Raw genomic sequence first — 20,371 nt, 5'->3', positions numbered from 1 at the left:
TACCTCTTTTTGTAACATATTCATCAACCCAATGTTGATAATTTGTCCACCAAATTCAAAGTCTACTTCATGGCTGCTTCAAACAAACATCAAACACATTGAAAGCTAAAAATAAATGTTAAAGCTCTTCATCAAGCTGTAATCATATTCCCAACTGAAAACCACCAATCAAGAAAATAAGTCAATTGTTGAAAGGAAAAAAAGAGTTACAATTTCTTTACTTAATCCTTACTCAGCTCGCACTAATCAAATTTGCAAACAATTCAATTTTGATTGTTTAAATCGCGTTAAAAAGGGCATTTGTCTTCAAAACTAAACAAATCAATGTTGATCATAGACATGAACAAATTATGAATTGAAAAAATGATCATTCGACTTGAAAGGTTTTCCAATGTTTACCATTTTCAAGTAAATTGCTCGTAATTAAATCAGTTTACGGTAATTCTGCTTTGGCAACCTTTAATATCAATCCTTTGATCATTGAGATGATCGTTTGTTTGATTAGTCTCAGTTTTCTTGGTAAAATCAAACAACTTTACCTACTAAGGCCTGAAATGCACATTGAAATACATTGTACAGTATAAATAGCCTTTTGTTTAATAAAATGTGTTTACTTGCAATCTGTTTGTGTGTTTAAAGGCAATCAAAGGATCAAATTTTTCACCCAAAAATCTATCGATCGATCAGTTTAGACATAATTTGATTTTATAGTCTTTTTGATTAACCACTTAAAACAATAATTGCCCGTTAATATGATCTTTACATTATAATGTCAAGTTTGAATGAAAAATTTGTGTTTACAATTTTAATATTAGCAAACAATGTTTTCATGATAGTTCATCTGATTAGCTGGATATCGACTAAATTTAATTATGTTGTCAACAAAACGGTAAATTCAATTGTCAAACACACCAATTTAATCTTTTTCAAAATTTGCTGTGAATAGGAAGGGAAAAAAATCGATTTGTTGAAAGCATCTTTTAAATCCCAAAACAATCAAGTAACCTTATTATATCATCAATGCTATCAATATTAAAGCATTTATTTGGTCTATCAATATCATCATACCTGATTAACATTAAATCACAAGGAAAGACAAATGTTTGCCGATCCAAATATAACAATCTGATAACTCTCAACTCTTGGATTTTAAGCAAACAAAACAAGTCAAGAGGTAAGGTGATGGTCAAAGGATAAGTTCAGATTATAAGTTAACAAGCTAAAGCATGGAATCAAATCAAAATCATAATCATAATCACAATAAAACACAATAAGAATCAACTGAATATAGTCAACACAAAATCAGTCAAAGTCTAAAGCTGTAATCAAAGACCAAACCAAGAGCCTAAACCTAACCTAAACCCAAATCAAACGTAAAACTAAACATGATTAAATACAGACAATTTAAAGGTTGCAAATGGTAAATCTAATGAATCTTGATAAATATTGGTGAATATTGGTGAATTTGAAGAGCAATTATATTCAAAATTTAAAATGATTATATTGTTTGCTCGAAAGGCTTACCTTTGGTTGGCTGTGAAAGTTAAATGTTTTATTTCGTTTACCTTCAACTGTGAATGCTACTTTTTTCACTTCTCTGTTTCTGTCTTTCTTTATTCTCTTTCTTCAGTCTTTTACCATTTTTACCAATAATGTTTCATGCTCATACTGAGTATGATTCTTGGATGGATCTGATGGAGTCAAATACATCTTCCTCATCAACATTATCATCATCATCCTCTCCAGTTGAACACAAGACAACAACATTGCCTGCTCTCTTGCATATACATATGATAACATTTACTTTCACATCATCCTGCCTTATTATCATCACAATACCCATCAATATCATCCCCAGTGCTGTTCAACTTTACTCCTCTCTCATCCTTCCTCACTCTGTGTATTTCCTTGTGTGAATATCTGTTTATTTATTTCATTTCATCCCTTCATCATGTTTATTTATGTTTACATTTTACCTCTTTTCTGCCTTTATTTCACTTTTACTCGGTGTTACCCTGCAACTCAATCTCATGTGAAATAAATAATAATCACGCCAATACTAATGTGTTACAATAATGGCAGAAGCTTCAAGTTAATGATAAAAGTCAATTACTCTTCATCATCAACTCATTACTTTTACAATAACATCAACAATAGCAACAACAACGACAACGACAACAGTAACATTTTTACCTTCAAAACTCAACCCAATACTCAACACTGATAAATACTCAAGCAAAATCCTGGTTAACCTGGCAAAAGCCTAAACATAATACCTTTAAAATATAAATTGTTATTATTTTATAATTGGTTAATTTGTCTTACAATGTCTTTCAACAGTGTAAGCCAATCAACATGAAAACTCCAGCAAAAAGCAAAACAACAACAAAACCTGAACCATGTTAACCCACTGATTTGATATCTCTATTTTAACCATTTCGTGTTCCTCAATATCACCAATCCATTTCATGTAAAAGCTCAGTTTAATCATAATTATCATATAAGGATGCAAATGTCAGCTGATTTTCGTACCATGGTAACCAATTACATGAGATTTATGGTTGACTCGGTCAAAAGATTCAGTGGATTTGATTGGGGAGGTAAGAATATCATTCAATTTTCCATTATTTTTCTTCTTCCTTTATCCATATTAAAACATTGTCATTCATGGATTACCAAATGTTACAAATCAATAAGCAATTGTTTATTCTCAATGTTACATCTTTTCCTGCATTTGAAACATTGAAAGCAAAAAAAACAACATCATGTTGAGAATCTTTAACCTCTCATCAGATTTTCAATCAACATTTGCATCCAATTTTTTTCTACTTTCTCCTTTCATCCGATAATTGATGTAAACTCAACGATTGTTAGTCTTATCTTTAGTAATACATTGAATAACACATTTAATAATACCTTTAGTATCACCATTAACCCAAAAATAAACCTCGAATAACCTTTTTTTTCCCTCTTATTTTTACCTTCTTTCTGCTTCCTTACGTAAATGTATACAAATTATGCTAAGCTAATCGTTTATCGATCCACTGTTTTGTTTATTTCTTAACTCAATCTTTGTATCTAAGGTTCAGTTCATACCATGAAATATTTCCAATCGTTCCACATCCATTTACATGTAAAACAATTGAAATTCAAATGCAAACTCAATCCATAGACTTGAACCCAAATCTCGGTTAAAAATCTTCAACTCTCTTTTCACAATCAACTGTTTCTTAATTCATTTAATCTCTAATTTTCAATTTAACCACTTTAAACTAAACTGACAAATCTAACAAATTAACTTGAACAATTTAATGGATGGTTAAACTGCAATTTAACCTTCCATTTGAATCTTAATCAAAATAAAATCTCAATTAAACTTGATTACAAAAAATAAACTCTTCACTAAATTTACTTTTAATGGTTCTTCAATTTTGAAAATATTACCAATGTTGAAATTAGCAATAAATAACAATTTAACTGTTGATTGAAATGAAGACCAAATTGATTATTAAAAGTGAATATTGACTTTGAACTCATCTGGTTACAATTAAATTTCATGATGGTTCAATGAGTGATTGGTTAAGCAATATAATTTGATTAAAATGTCAAAGTCAATTTGAGTCTATTTGAAGACAAGAAAAAATTGCATTTAAATTTGCGTTTTCAAAATAAAAACAAATCAAAACCAGAATACATTATAATACATGAATTGTAATGAAATTGAAATGCTGAGCATCAATAATCGGTTCATTTTTTATTCATAGTTTAACCTTTGAAAAAAGACTACAATCAGCTTATCAACAATTCACATCTTTCCAGGTAATTTGCATCACAATAAAACTAATTGTAGGTAAGTATAACATATCAAAACCCAAAATTGTAATACTTAACCTTTAAGTTTAACATTAAAAAACTGGTGAGTTTAATGTTGACTTTTTTCATAGCTGCTTGTTGGGTTTAATTGTTGAGTTTATTGAACAGTTGAGTTTAAAGTTGTATCAAATCGATCAATTAGATTGCTATTCTGATGAATGAACATGAAATTGGTCGTCAAATTCAAATAGGAAGATGAAATTTATCAAAAAAGGCTTTCAAAATATGATTCTTTCCAACTGTCTAAAGGTAATAACAATGATGTTAGGCTATAATGCAAAATTTCATAGTTAACTGAATGTCTTATTTGACTTATCAGTTGATATAATTCAATAAATAGTTCATTCAATTCAAATTCAACATCTACCTTTACATTGCAATTGACAAGACAACTCATTATTTCTAAACACTTTCAGAACCATTTTCTGAACCAATTTGATGGAATTTTTCATCAATGTTTACATCTAAATTATTGCTGATTCTCATAATAACAGGGAATTTCAATGTTTCTGTCAATTTTTGATCGCAAGCATTGACATGTAAATATTAGTTGACTTTGACTATTCAAATGATAAAACCCAAAAATGGAAGCAATAGAAATTTAACTTTCATTTCATACTTTCAACCTTCAAATCAACAATTATTTACCAAATCATTTTGATGAGTTTGGTAAATGATTACAATTGAAAGGCGAAATAAACGATTAAGAAACGCCGATGGATCGATCTAAAATTATCGATGAATCGATGAGATAGCTTTTTTAACCGTGTTTTGGGTTTATGTTGGTGTTTTTGTGCTCGATACATGCAATTCAGGTCATCAATGGGAATCTCAGAATTGATTTTTATGAATTTTTAGCAGACTCAAAGATTTCATCCTTTATCCGTCTTGGAATTGATATTTGTGTTAATATCTTTTAAGTACTGTTTATCTCTAACCTGTGTTGACTTGGATATTATTAGGGTGGCCGAAACAAACGAGTACGTTTTATTTGTTTTATCAAATTTGATTTAATTGTCGTATGGAGATGAATATTCGTAGTTAGCATCTCACACCATTCATGCATTTTTTGCAATTAACAAAAATTGATTATCTCAATTAATTGCTGAGATATTTAAATTTAATTGCAAAATGGGAAAAAATTTCAGCTCCCATTGAATAACATTGATTTTAAAAAAAATACAGTTTATGCATAGGGTCCCCCCTTTGACCATTTTTAAAAATACAGCTCGTTTTTCATTTTTGTCTTTTTCCATTTTTTAATTAAATTTGAATATCTCAGCAATTAATTGAGATAATCAATTTTTGTTAATTGCAAAAAATGCATGAATGGTGTGAGATGCTAACTACGAATATTCATCTCCATACGACAATTAAATCAAATTTGATAAAACAAATAAAACGTACTCGTTTGTTTCGGCCACCCTAATAACATTGGTGATCGATTGGTTCAAGCCTTTTGGGTCGTTTTTGCTTAAACTTGAGTTTATTGTTAATTGTCATTGCAATTTACCTGACAAAGTGTGATTAAACTTAATGATATTAGTAAAATTGAGAAAGGCAAAAATGTTTTTCTCCAGCCTTTTTCATTTCCCAGGTTTTGTTTACTCATCGATTTTCTTGCCATTTTCACTTATTTTTTTGTTTGGTTGCGGGTGAACCAGGTTTGGGTTAAAATGAACCAGTAACTGTTAAAGGCAGCAGTTTGTATGGCATGCGAAAGGCATTAGCTGTAAATTGTTAAATTGTTAAATTAGCTGAACAGTGAGCTTTGTGCTGTTAAACCATTCATTTGATAATGTTATTATCATTATTATTACCTCTGTATTATTCAATGTGTTCAATTTATTTGATAAACAAGAAAATAAAGAGCCAAGAATGGACAATAAAAATGATCAGCCAAAATGATGGTGAATAAGGATGAAAATGGTTAGAGATTGAAAGCCTTTCAAGTTGTAAGCTTATTGCGTGTTTGTGAAAACATCCAAAAATAGTTGACTTTTTCACTGAGTTTTGCAATATTTACCTCAATTTCATGAATTTTCAGTTTAAAGAGAAGGATAACAAAAGTATTTTATATCTCGATCCATGAAACCAATGTAGCAATACCACTCAAAAGCTCATGACAAGCAGGATCTTCCTAATTTTGATGAAACTTCAAAATCTTATGTTAAACCAGATGTACAAATGTCAAGCAAATTGACTTTTCTGTTGTTGGGTTAACCAAAGCAAATTGAGACTATTATGCCATTTATGAGGCTAATACCAGCAAATTAAACTACTAATATCATTAAAGTTTGATTAAAATTGAAGTTTTGTTATTTGTTTCATGCATTTGATACAAACAAGCCAATAATTTTACATGCAATATGTGTATTTATCTAGTCTAACAGTTATTATATCAATATAAGTATTCCATGGCAATGAAAATGATTCGCTTTTCTGGTTAATATTGATGCATAAATTGGAAAAGATTATATCATTATTGTTATTACAATACAAATGGAACAAGGAACAAGCTTAATTATATTCAATATAATCACATTAATCTTATTCTATTACTTTCATTGACAAACAATTCTCTACTCTGAATGGTAATAAGATTTTCAAGAGTTGTTTTCACGATGCTTTTATTATATATTTCACTGAATACAGTATGAGTTGTCTGTTGATAAAAGTTGAACAGTAATATTAAAAATGTTTAAAATGAAACAAGATATTTACAGAGGGAATAATATTTAAGAATAATAATTTCATTTTGCTTTTTTCCATGTTTCCCTTCATTTTGTTGATTCCTGATTCACATTTTTACATCTTTTAATATAAAAAAGTGAACAGACAGAATGTAAAAAATTTAAGAAAAGGCAGAAAAACATTTCACCAGAAACACTTTTGAAAACATTCAACTTATCCTATCTTTTTGACTTGGCTGTTCCTATGATTACCAGGGTGATGTGAAGCCAAGGTAATAAATAATTGATTGCTTGAAAAGTTGACCATTTCTGGTAATATCAACCCTGGATCGTCAATCAAATCATCTCATGTGTCAACAGTTGACCATCATTTAACCATAATCATGTCACAAGGTAAGGTTTCAAAGACAGAACCAGTTTGGGTTCACCAATTCGTGTCATTTTAAACTTTGGTCATTTTGGGTTCATTTGGTGAAATTGGATTTTTTTGCTCATTTTTCAAAGGTCAGAGGATAGAGATAATTGTAAAATTTGTTTCCAGAGATTTCACTTTTCAGAGCAATTCATTAGCTTCTTGTTTATTCTTGGTATTGAAATGGTTGGCAATTAAGTTTGAATTTAAAGTGTTTTGAATTAAAAGTCACTTAAGAGTCAATTTAATGGGAATGATTCAAAAGGCATTTATATGGGAAAGATAATGTTCATCTGACAATGCCTTGGATAATATTGAAATTATATTGGAATTTTTGATCAAACAAGGATAAAATGATGTCAATGGTGGTGATCATTATTATTATAATAGTTAAGATCATTTGGATAACCTTTTGATGGATAAGCGTGAAAAAGATGGTGAAAAGAAATGGAAGAAAACAATTGGATTGAAAGTTTCTTTGAAAATTTAATGTTAGGTTGACAACAACAGCAAATGAAAGAAGCAAAAAAGAGTAGTTTTTTAACTTTATGAGTTTTTTATTTTTCATCATCTAATAATAATATAATGTTTCGTTGTGTTCAAGTGCATTTGAAATCAACCAACTGTAAATGAGAAATGATGAACAAAATGTTCCTGAAAAGGCTCATTCGTTCACTAATAGTTTTTTTTTTGCTTTTCAGGAAAACAACTTTTTCCTTTTGCATGAAAAATATTTTTCACTTTCAATGCTCTCAACTGCATTCAAATATTGATATATATATATTTGATTAATCAGGATCAATTATCTGAACAAAAGGTGGTAATGTTGCTTGTTACCTTGAATTGAGCTTTTCTTTCAAGTTTCAAGTCAATAGAGGCAAGAGTCAGTTCATCAATTGATGAGACTAGAAAATCAATAAGCCAAAATTGAAATTGAAATATAAAAGGGTGACAATGTGATACAATGAAAAATGAAGAAAAAAACTCAATTCAATTTTGGATTGAAATTTTGAAAAGGTTTGTGTTTTCAGATGAGCCAAAGATGACGATAATTTTTGCCAATCCAAAAGATAACAATAAAAAATTGAGGAATACGATGTTATTGTTGAAGTTGTTGATGGTGATCAATTAATGATAAGTGGAAGAAAAGAATAACAATTGTGACAAAAAGAGATGAAAGGGAAAAAAATCCTCATTTCGTTCGTTTCTTTGTCAATGTTCACCATCTTATTAAGGTATCATATCTTTTCCCTTTTATCCATCAGCATCTTCACCATCCTCTTCATTTTGATTACAATTTCACTGCGAGAACGAAAGAGACCAAATAATAATAGCATCATCGTGATGGTTCAATGATTCGTACAGTAGAGTGGAGAAATCCAAATGATAATAACAATAATGTTGGTAAAAAAAGCGTCTCTTCCAAGTTGCTTATCAAAAATAACAGATGAAATATTGAGGCCTTGAAGATTATTGAATTGAGAGTGTTTTTTCACCATGTATCAAGTGAAATGCATAATCAGTAGACAGATGAACACTGGGAGTTGAATCATGGTGGGAACAGTGGAAATGCCATGAATGAAACGAGAAAACGTCCTTTGAATCTGAATGGAGGAAGAAGAAGAGTATAATTAATCTAAATGATCTGATTATAAGGTTTAATTGTTATTTTGTTCAAGATGAGATCTATTAATGATAACTATTCATGTTGATATAAGTTATATCATATAACTTACCATTTAATTGGATTAATCAAACATTTATCAATTCAATTGATTCAACTTGGTCTAGATACAAGGAATGATATTGTTTTGTTGTGAATGAATGATGATGCCCATTTTATCCGTTTTGCTTGGTGAAGAGGAAACCATTTTCAAGATGATCAGTTAGTTTTAATTTTCAATCGATTCTGGTGTTCATCCAACCAAGTAACAATCTGTTATACTGCCGGTGCTGTTAATTGATTGATTAAAAGGGAATTAGAATTTGATTAAATTTAGTCTCTCTTTGTTCTGTTAAGTTGAGTACTTGAGATAATGAATTTGCTGATTTTCAATGGGAATATGGAATTACTCAAAAAAAATGTTTCAATAAACGCCCATGCAAAAAATATATCATCAATAGATTATTATTATTGGTTTAACTCCCCAGGAGTCAAAATATCAACACATCACCTTCACAATCAGGGAATTTGACTGAGAGAAAAAGATGATTGAGTTTATTGTCATGAAATTACATTATGTATTGAATACATTTTTCAGGTAAAAAAAGAAAAATGATGAAAATGGATCTTTTTACTGTTAAAAGTTGATGGTTTTGTAATTAAATGAAACTAGAAAATCCTAAATAACTAGAAATTGTTTATTTACATGGGATTTCCCCGAAAATTCAAATTTCAAAATTACCACTGGTTTTGGTAATTTAAATTGTAATTGGAATTATGCACAACAATTGGACTTAAACTGTTGCTTTTTTGATTGAGCTTGCATTTAGTGGAAGATAAAAAACTGTAGCCAACTGTACATTAATATTTATTATTACTATTTAACGTTCAATCAACTTGATAAGGCCTACGATCGATTGGCTCAAGTACTCATGATGATGGATTAGTTAACATTAATTTTGACTGATTGAGCTACAATTATGGCCAAATTATTCAGGATAAATCCAAATCTAGTTTTGAATCCAGAATAAAAATGAATTTTATCGATAAAATATTGTATTCAACAGCCTACACACCGTTAACTACGGAACAATTAGTATTTTCAAGTTAACAGCATGTGATTGATAATCAGTATACAATGAATTAATGATAAGGTGGATATAGATTTTCTCTCGATTTAAGCTCACTTTTGCACCAACTAATTGACTTATTGACACCTCCATTCTTGATTTTAAGACGGCTTTTCTGTTTACTTTTCTTTTTGAAATCTAAATTGGAAATTGGAAATTGGAAATATTGATGGTGATAATCAAATTTATATAGCAAACAATTAAAATAAATTGATGGTAAATGTGTCTTTATATTGATTGAAAAAGGTTGCAAATCCGTATAAAAATAGAGAATTGAAAAGAGCCACTGAAAACAAAAGCTCTGTAAAGACTTACCCAGAATGACTTGAATTGCATCTTGGAGATTAACAGTCAAATTATTCTCAATTGTTACTGTGAGGAATCTAACCATGAGATCCAGAAAAGGTTGATCAGAAGTCGAATTTGTCTTTTCACTTTGTTCCATCAAGATATGACCAGAAATTAGACCATGGTTGAAAGAAGACACAGATTCAGAAGAGAAACAAGATTGACAGAAGATACAAGATGAAAAGGAAGACACTGAAATTGAAAGAAGAGTTAGATTGAAAGAAACAATTTCAATGTCAATGAACTTACATGAAATAAAGTAAAACCCGAGAGAAAGGAGCGGGAAGAGTTATCCTGTTCTGTCTTCCTTACTCCTTTCAATCTCACCATGTTCATGATCAGCGACATTAACCGTTAGAAGACCGTTTGTTTAACCAGTTTTTAGGTTTGGACAAATTGAAAGCTAAAATATTCTTACCGTTAAAATCCTTTTCCTTATCTTTGAACTTGTTACTAATTTTTTTCATCATCTACCATAAAGAGAGGAAAGAAAGTAAAACAAGTGAGTGAGACAAAAAAGAGGGAAAATATGATGATTAAGAGTGGAGAGTAATGAGAAGATAAGAGAGAAAAGGAGAGAAAGAGTGGGTAAGGGGATGAATAGAAAGGGGAAGTTTCTTTGATTAAACGAATCTTTTTTTTGAACTTACCATTCAATTGGTTAATACCAACTGATAGTCATCAAGCTTCATAAAGCTTTGTTTTAATACTTTTAATACAGTTTTACATTTTCTTTTTGTTCCGTTTCAATTTTATTTCATCCAAGTTTCCACAATCAACCTTGATTTTAATCAGACTGAGAATAATAATCCTTCCTCTATTTTAATCGTCATCATCAGCAATTTCATCTTCTTTTTATCCTTTTTTTCATGGTTCCTCTCACACGTTTTTATCATTTATCTTGATTGGTAACAAACTGATAACTTTCCTTTACAGTTGCTTATTTCCACTATTGTTTTCGTCCGTGACATTTTGTGTGATTCTTGTTTCTTAAATTTGTTTTTTTTTCTCTTCTCTTTTTTCTTTATATCTTCATAGAGGTACCTGATGCTGATGGTACTCACATAATTACTATCAATCAAAGTGATGATCAACGGAAATCTGGCTGTGAACATCAACTACTAATAACTACAAGTGAAGAAGATCGAAAGTTAAGCCTTTCCTCATCCTGTGATTCCTTTGAACGAGGAAATTCAAAAAGCTTATCTCCATCGCCTTCAAATCCCCGCCGTCCTCAACAGCGACAATCTAAACGTCTTCTGCCAACATTAAACCACCAATTGAGTGATCCATACACATATAATCGACACCAATCGTACCAAAACAAACAAAAACCTTCCCATTCGCCCAATAGTCTTTACCCGCACTCACAATCTCATCACTCACATTCACTATCTACTTCTAATAAACATCACCATCATCCGCATACCTCACCATCTTCTTCCTCGTCTTCTCACCATCATTACCATCGTCATCAATTAGAACCCAATCCTGGTCATCATCATTACCATCAAAAACAGCAATCACCAACCTTACCAAGATATCCATATAAACCAGAAATGCCATCAGTTCAGCGAATCACATCTTATGAACCAACCCTTGACCTTGGAGCAAATTATGGTTCTTCACCAACATCATTAACTGCAATAGGATCAGCATCTTCAACAAAAGCCATTGATGATCATCATTTTCCTGATCGATTGGGATCAGGTCTTTTGGTTCGCTCATCATCAGATCGAACCCCAACTCCTGGTTCATCTTTCTCTGAAGAATCAGACTCCCATTATCACCATGATGTTGACCTTTCAATTAACCGTAAATCCTCCTCACCCTCATCCACAACATCAACCAAAACTCATCGACTCTCTGGAATCCTCTCAGTGCCTACCTGGAAGTAAGTTAATGTGACAAATTTTCCAACTATCTTCAATTTGTTATCTTTGAAAATTAATCCATGCTATTAACTTGATCGACTCAAATATCATCGCCTACCTGTTTAGTCTAACTTTTTACTTCCTTTAAAAAGTTTATACTGAATTTCAAAATGAACCATTTCCACATATGAGCGCTTCTAAATTGCAAGTTCATCAAGATAAAAATTTCAAACTAACATCATTCAATAGAAAAAATATCCAAGTTTTATTTGGTCAGCCTTTGACTGGTCAACTCGTCTTCAATTATGCTCTTTTGATGCTATCTCGGTCAATGTATTCAACAAAAATTGATAAATTCTCTCAAAGAACTCTTATCTGAAGTTCAAATGAAAAGATATCTCACACATGGAATTGATTCTCAATTTTGCAAATGAGTTTTTGCGACTAATTAACGTCTGTATTACGACAGTGTAAATTAACTGCATCTTGATCACCTTATTTCTTGCCTGCTTTACTTTATCAACTAACTATCCACCTTAAATAATTGAACTCTAGTTGTTAAAGGCTCACACTTATTAGTCTCGATTAGCTTTCAAAAGCAGCTTATTAATTGTAGCCGTAATTGGCAGTTTAATTGGGTAGTTGTGATCATAATTGGCAGTAATAAAATGGAAAACATTAGGAACAATCAAAACTGTTGAAACTCGAGATTTCCATATCAGATATTCAAGGTTTTTCTTTTGCAGATTAAATGCTGATTAAGTTAATTATTATCACTTCTATTATTGCTTTTAGCAAAGTGATTTGGTAATTAAGACAATCCCTTATCATTTCTCATTTGGTCATCATTTATTCGATTGATTATTGAACCTTGATTTTCCATTGTTTCTATCATTGGTTTGACTGATTTTATGCAACTCCATTTATGTTAAAATTATCATCAAGGTGAACATAAAATGAAAAACCATACTATTCAACCTATCAACTTAAGATGGTCATTTGTTGAGCTATTTTTGGTCAGCAATTTTTTAATCTATTAATATCTATTAGTTTGAACATTATTCACGTCATTATTGATCAAAGCATTATTTTGATGCAGACTAACCTTTTTTTAAATTAGCAGCAACCATTAAAACAATTGTCTTGAAAAGTTGGTAAAAAAAATCAATAATCAACTTTATCTGATTGATTGAAATCTTAACTGAATCAAATTTCAAGAGCAATTTGCTAATGTTGTCAATTTTGTAATCAATTTAGAGTACTTGTTTTAAACTGTCATTTGATTGTCTTGACATTTTAACATTTGTGTAACGGTTCATGTTTGGAGCAATGTTTTCATTAAACAACAATGATATTAAGGGTAAAGTCCTCACTAAGATTGAGGGTGGATAAGTAGATGAAGGAGTGGGAAGTGGATCCGGTGTAAAGGTGTAACTATCTATGAATGATGACGATTGATGATGAGGTTAATGGACTCATGAAATATTGAAACAGAAGCCAAAACTCAGAGTTTCATAAAGAAAGGTGGAAAAGGGTCACATAGAGTTTTGTCATGCTACCAAATTATAACATCCAGGTAAATGTATCCTTAAGTTATTCATTGGAAAAAAATAGTTGGCTGTTAACCTAACCATGGAAGATTCTGATGAATCAGATGATTATGATGTCATGATATGATGACAGGAAAGAGTTGAAACAATTAGTAGGGTGATGAGAGCTAAACATTTGTTTCATTCAACAAATGCCATGAGCCAAATCTGGTGGATAAGAAAATTATGCGCGAAAATTACCCGAGAAAATGTTTTCCGCAAGAACTTCTTTGAAATTTATTCAGAAAATCGAGGCTCGAATTTTCTCCATTCATTCGACTCTAAATGTAATCTAAAGATTCAATTTACTTTACGCTTTCTAAGCCATTTGCATCGTTCTTTCCAGGTTTTGCGCGGTTTAACCAGAAAACCCAAATTATTCCTAAAATCCTTTTTGGTTTGTTTTGGTTCATCGAGGAATGGTTTCAGGGCACAACTGGTTAGAAGCTTTTTTTTCGGTTGTTCATCGCTACCTTTCGAACTATAGATTCGAGAGTTTCTTTCATTTCTTCTTATCCATTCACTTTGAAACATTTCATTCAATTTGGTGGAAGAAGAATCTCTACGGAATCGATTCTCAACATTTACTTTTTTTATATTTTGTCTTCTTTTCATCATTATTACCTTAATATTGATCCTCATTTCATTTTATTATCATTATTTATGCATTCATTGACTCATGATTATCATGATAACCTTCAAATGTTGATAATTATTTTCATTTTTTCTACATTTCGTCTCTTCCTTCCAACCATTTAACCATCCAACTTTAATCCATGCTTAATGTCATTACGCTTTTGACAGTCTTTCAATTTTATTGCCTTCATCTTCCCTCTTTTTTTATCATGTTAGTCTCTTATTCCAAATGTTATTATGATAACATGATTAACTATTGAACCAGTTAAGAATAACCCATTTTTAATGTCCAATTGATAACAGCTGACTCGACAAACATCAGACAATTTGACACAATTTTGCATTTTCATTGCCACCTTCATCGTTTTATACATTAAACCAATCTCATGCTCTTTTGATTATAATTTAATTATCAAATATTTACTCCTTTAATAAGGTTTAATTTAAAAATAGAAGTTCAATATTCACGATTAATCAAATTAGATGAGCACAAGTGTTGATCAGACATTTTGAGCTCAATAAAATGAGTTAACATTTAGGTTAAAACATTAGGTTGTCCCAATAAACCCAAATCTTGTGGTTACAGTTAAACAGTTCAAATGTAAACAATTTCAACAATCAAACAAATAGACATATTTATAGCAGTTAATTAAATCAGTATTATCCTTACAATTCAAACTGATTAACATAGTAACAATTCTCATAGAATCTCATTCATAATAGTTATAACCCATTGAAATGAATATACAATGAAAATTGGCCTTAATTTAGCCATAGGCTCAACCAAACCTCATTAATTTATATAACAATACAAAAAAAATTCACTCAATTCTGGTTTGAAATTTTCAACTTTGCAGTTTGATTACATATTTGTATTCATTTAACCTTAACATTGTCTTTTTCAGTGTAATCTGGTTGAAAGCAATTTGTCAAGAATCAATTGTTAACAATTTTTCTCATTGCTAATTGAATTTTTAACCGTTACACCTGTTTGATTAAAGTTTGATTTGGTTCCTCTTTTGGCCAGCAATTGTTTAACCTCCTAAGCTTTACCCGTTGAATATGAAGCCCACTCAATGAGGAAGCTAAACATTAGCTCGGTCATTCATCTTGATTTTTCAAACCAACTCATCTTACTCATCTTAATTATCAACATTATTTCACTTTTAAATTGGCAATCTAACAGTTTTCATCATTTCTGTTTCAACATGTCCTTACCCTGAAGGGTTACTCCATTTTTACTCTTTACCCTCTATTGTAACATCTAATGAAATCCAAAATTTATAATCTCTAATGATCTTTAAAGCCTTTTCCGGAAACTGTGAGTCACATTTTCCCTTTTAACCAGCCTTAGGGTTTCATTAAATTACCGTTTCAAATGGTTATGAATCAAGATGAACAATAACAATGAACATATTTTTGTTGGAACATTGTTAAATTGCAAGACTAATCATTTCTTTCACTGGAAAGCCTTATTAGCTGTTCAATTTAATCATCTATTAATAATCAAATGAATTGACTTTCAAAGTGCTCCAGTTGACTATTCATATTCATTGGAACTGCTAGGATAATCTCACTTGAAATCCTTAAACCTTTAATCTATTTCAATGCTTCATTGATCTTTCGCTTTCCTCTTTCAATGTTTCACACATTGAATGCATTAAATAGGAATCTTTTAACTCTAAAAGTAACCCATTTGCTAATGGCTTTTCATTAATAATTTAATCTCTATTTACTTGAACCCTTCATAAGCTTCATCACTTTATTTACATTTGCAAATTGTTTATCATTACCTTATGATTACCATTTGAAGAGGTCAAATGTCCATCTATTTTGGACTTTCATCTAATTATAAGCTTTAATCAAACCATTGTTTTCAAGCTGTTTCCAAGTTAGCATTTAAATTGATGATTCAACTGATTTTTTATTTGCTCATGAATTTCACTTGAACATCTAAACTGTACAAATTAGTGGTTATTTATGAACCATTCAATGATTATTATTATTCAAGTTGATCTCAAATTTCATTTTACAATATTCACTTTATTTTCAGCTTAAATTTAAATATAATTGTTCATAATTATAGATATTATCGTTATTAGTAAATAACAATTGTTCAGTGATTCAAGATAAAACAAGAAATAATATATTCAACGTTATTATGAAAGTGATACATTCCTTGTTACATTATAGTTCATAGAGATTTATCAACCTATTCAATGGAAATCAATAAATTACCTTGTTAATGATGATGATTATTTATAATGATAATAATGATTATAAATGATCATTTTCAGCTCAAAATTTTTACTCTACACAAAAAGATTAATTTGGCTGCTTTTTGTGTAAACCAAAGTGAATTTCCAATTGATTTATTGATTGTAATACTCTTTTTGCACTATTAATTAACACGAATAGCAGCTTAAGAATTAGATTAACAATTGTTAATAATTTACTCGAGGAAAAAATAGTTGAATCTAATTCTTAATCTTGTAATGCAGTTAGTTAACGTTGTTACGCGCATTTGTAATTTAATTGTTAACAGTCTTAGGAGAATCTTCAGTTTACTTTAATTTTTGCATAATTAGGAGATGCTCTTGATATTTGATTGATTTACTTACAGTTGATTATTATAATTTGTTCAAGTACATTTGTACTTAGTTTTAAATTGGAGTGTTGGGTTGTTATTGAGTTGACTATTGTTAGGCAGTTTGTACGATTAATTACACTGTTTATAAATTGAAAACTAATAAAATTTATGTTCATTTTTTCCCCCTTTTTTTCAGTGCTGAACCGCGAGAATCAATAAGTAACAATGGAAGGCAGGAATATGATGATGAAAGCAATATTGATCCGGTTACTTCGAATAATAATGTTCATCACAAAGTTAATGATAAGCAAGAATCAAATGACGATTATGGTAAATCGAATTACAATTCACTTCATCTCGATGAGTTATTAAATGGTCGTCAAAAGACAATACGTAAATTAGGTTGGGATCATTTTTCATCTGAATGGCTTGATTGGGATGTAAGGTATGTTAATAAAGCCCATGTAATATGTACTGAAGTGGCATAATATTGGAACAAAGTCAAATTACATTATTTAATAATCAGTCTTTGCTGTAGACAAGAGCTGCTATTAAATAAAGGCGTAGCAATTGTTTAGTTTCAAATTGATTGACTTGTATTTTAATATTTTTTATATAGACCTTCAACTGTACCAACAAACATGATCAATAGACGAGCTATTGATGCGGAGGACAATGCCGATGAGGCTTATGGCAACAGCGATGGTGAAATGTATGGATCGGATTGGGATGAACAAGAAGATCCAGCTGATTATGTTAAAGGAGGTTATCATCCAGTTAAAATTGGAGATGTTTTCGGTTCACGATATCATATAATCAGGAAACTTGGTTGGGGACATTTTTCAACAGTCTGGTTGTGTTGGGACCTTATGTAATAGACACTTTTACCTTGCATTCAACTCAGACTGGAATAAATTTTGACCATTTCTTGTGTTTTTTTCATTTTTAGATTGAAAAGATTCGTGGCTCTAAAGGTGGTCAAGAGTGCTGCTCATTACACTGAAACTGCTATAGATGAAATTAAATTATTGAAAAATGTAATTACATAAATGATTTGAAAAGCTTTCAGTTTGCTCTTGGTCTCTATCTTGACCTTATATTAATCTTATTGATTTAATGACTTTTTCAAGGTTCGAGAAAGTGATCACGATGATCCGAATCGAAGTAAAGTTGTTCAGTTGTTGGATGATTTTGAAATCACTGGTGTTAACGGGACACGTATGTATTCCATATTCATCTGCCATTACCTTTTTCAGCGATAATTATCTTTTCTAATTCAAATTGTATTTTGTATTTTATCAAATCTCAGATATTTGCATGGTTTTCGAGGTTCTTGGATCAAATCTTCTCAAACTCATCATCCGTTCAAATTATGAAGGTATTCCGATTCAAAATGTGAAATCTATTATCAAACAGGTATATATTTATGATAAGAATAAAACATTAGTATACTGATATGTATTTTTAATAATATTTATTTATGATTCCAGGTACTTCAAGGATTGGACTATCTTCATACCAAATGTCAAATTATTCACACTGACATTAAACCAGAAAATATATTACTCGAAGTTGATGAAAATTATATTCGTAGATTAGCAATTGAAGCAACACACTTATCTAAACTAGGAATGAAACTACCCGGTTCTTTGGTTTGCACAGCTCCACAAGATTTATTTGATACATCAGATAGCACATTAATGACCAATGAGACTAGCAATAAGACATCAGTGAATAAAAACAAAACAATCATGAGAAGAGCTATCTCTTGTCCTGGTAAATTTGAATCAACTTATCGAAATTTTTCATAGCTTAATAATTGCTTTGTCTTTTTACTTCAGATAATCAAAAATCAGTGCCTGATCCTGCTAATGAAATTTGTGATATAAGAGTGAAAATTGCTGATCTTGGAAATGCTTGTTGGATAGTAAGCAATCAATTATTACAGATTATTCATAATAGAGCAAATTTGGTTTCCAGATTCTAAATCAAATTATTTCTCATTCTATTAGGACCACCATTTCACTGAAGATATTCAAACTCGTCAATATCGATGCTTAGAAGTAATTCTTGGTGCAGGTTATTCAGCTCCAGCTGATATATGGAGTACAGCATGTATGGCATTTGAATTGGCTACTGGAGATTATTTATTTGAACCTCATTCAGGACAAGACTACACCAGAGATGAAGATCATTTAGCTCATATAATTGAACTTTTAGGTGACATACCACGGCACATTGCTTTAAGTGGAACGTACTCTAAAGATTATTTCAACAGAAGAGGTAAATAAATACACTAACGTAGTAAAATTATTCAGAGTTTAGATTTTCATGATAAGATGGTTGTTTATTAATTATTTTTGTCTTACTTTTCACAGGTCAACTTCGAAGTATAATATCTTTCAAGCCATGGGGTCTTTTTGAAGTTTTAACTCAGAAATATAAATGGGAACCTCAAATCGCCCAAGAATTTACTGATTTCTTAAAACCTATGCTCGAATATGATCCAGAAAAACGTGCTAAAGCATCAGATTGTCTCGCTCATCCGTTTTTAGCTGACTGTGATACAGATTTATCTTAACGAAAAAGAATTAAAAGATTAACTAAAAGGGAAAATTTTATACTCAGCCTAAAGTTGTGTTTCAAAAAAGTTCGTTGTAAATGTAAATGAGTCATGATTAGGGTGGAAGAAAGAGATTTGCTCTGAAGAAAATATTTGAAGATGTGCGCATTTTTAGCCTTGAGTGTTTTAACTTGTTCGATAGACGAGTATAAATAGAGTGAGTTTTCCAATTGTGGCCATCAGTTCAATCTTTGAGTTAAATCTAGTGATATACTTTCATTTCTCGTGAAATTTTACTTTGTTTCTTCAAAACACACACACACACCAACACACCTCATCAACATGAAATTCATCATTGTAAACTTTTTGCTATGTGCAACTTTAATTTCAATGGTCAGCGCCTTTAAAAAAGTCAAAGTTGTTGAAGTCGAGAGTAGCAAGGTCCATGGTTCAGCGATGACAAAACAAAAGGCAGAAGCTGCTGGTTTAATTGCTGGAACAGCTACTGGATTATTTAAAAAACGCAAATCACCCAAAGTTATCTACAAGCCTGTTAAACTTGAGGAGCCCAAAATGAAAATCAAATATATAAGTGTTGTCAAACCAGTGTTGGTACGCGTTGAACCAGAAAAACCTCAAGAGACTTTATATAAAAGGATTGTAACTAAAGAAGAAAAGAAGCCAACTGGACTCAAATACCTTCCCGGTTTTATTAAAGGATTCTTCAAGGGAAAGGTTATAGGAAAAGCAATCTCTAAAACATTGTAATTTACTAAATATTTCAAATAAATTATTAAATATATGATCTACATAATTTTATGTGTCTTCAATTCAGTTATTACGGGAAAAAATTGTTTAGAAGTTTAAACTTTACGCCTTTTGCTTGAGACATTGTAACCATTAGTTACAATGTTACGATCTCAGGTTTCAATATTCAACTCGTTTAGATATAAATTTTGTACACCCAGCATTGATGATTTCAGAATCGAAATGTTGATGG

The 20,371-nt window shown here is 30.6% G+C and overlaps 1 protein-coding gene and 1 long non-coding RNA gene across 4 annotated transcripts; one reads left to right on the top strand and one right to left on the bottom strand.

Moving 5' to 3' along the window:
• The first annotated feature begins 1,747 nt into the window (after nucleotides 1–1,747).
• On the top strand, nucleotides 1,748–20,185 carry LOC107361082 (SRSF protein kinase 3). Of its 2 annotated transcripts, none has more exons than XM_015927820.3 (11): nucleotides 1,748–2,600; nucleotides 11,158–12,013; nucleotides 17,005–17,253; nucleotides 17,428–17,679; nucleotides 17,758–17,845; nucleotides 17,939–18,026; nucleotides 18,118–18,224; nucleotides 18,299–18,584; nucleotides 18,650–18,735; nucleotides 18,821–19,091; nucleotides 19,187–20,185. In XM_015927820.3, exons 1-11 carry the CDS (start codon nucleotides 2,507–2,509, stop codon nucleotides 19,387–19,389), a joined length of 2,580 nt encoding a protein of 859 aa, XP_015783306.2. In that variant the 5' UTR covers nucleotides 1,748–2,506; the 3' UTR covers nucleotides 19,390–20,185. The 2 variants fall into 2 exon arrangements, with proteins under 2 accessions (XP_015783306.2, XP_089122872.1); XM_089266746.1 differs by lacking the exon at nucleotides 1,748–2,600 and adding an exon at nucleotides 10,768–11,027.
• LOC107361085 (uncharacterized) lies at nucleotides 7,440–10,560 on the bottom strand. 2 transcript variants are annotated; one of them, XR_001568445.3, is made up of 4 exons: nucleotides 10,369–10,560; nucleotides 10,087–10,311; nucleotides 8,715–8,931; nucleotides 7,440–8,582 (listed from the first exon to the last, which is right to left on the bottom strand). It is a non-coding gene; the product is annotated as an uncharacterized LOC107361085 (long non-coding RNA). The 2 variants fall into 2 exon arrangements; XR_016198161.1 differs by lacking the exons at nucleotides 7,440–8,582; nucleotides 8,715–8,931 and adding an exon at nucleotides 9,652–9,909 and having other exon boundaries at nucleotides 10,369–10,510.
• Nucleotides 20,186–20,371: the final 186 nt, after the last annotated feature.

This window comes from Tetranychus urticae, chromosome 1 (genome assembly GCF_039701765.1).
Source record: "Tetranychus urticae isolate SD_2017Ah chromosome 1, NJAU_TeUrti_SD_1.0, whole genome shotgun sequence".
In the NCBI taxonomy this organism is placed as follows: domain Eukaryota; kingdom Metazoa; phylum Arthropoda; class Arachnida; order Trombidiformes; family Tetranychidae; genus Tetranychus; species Tetranychus urticae.
This window is presented reverse-complemented; position numbering and strand designations above follow the sequence as displayed.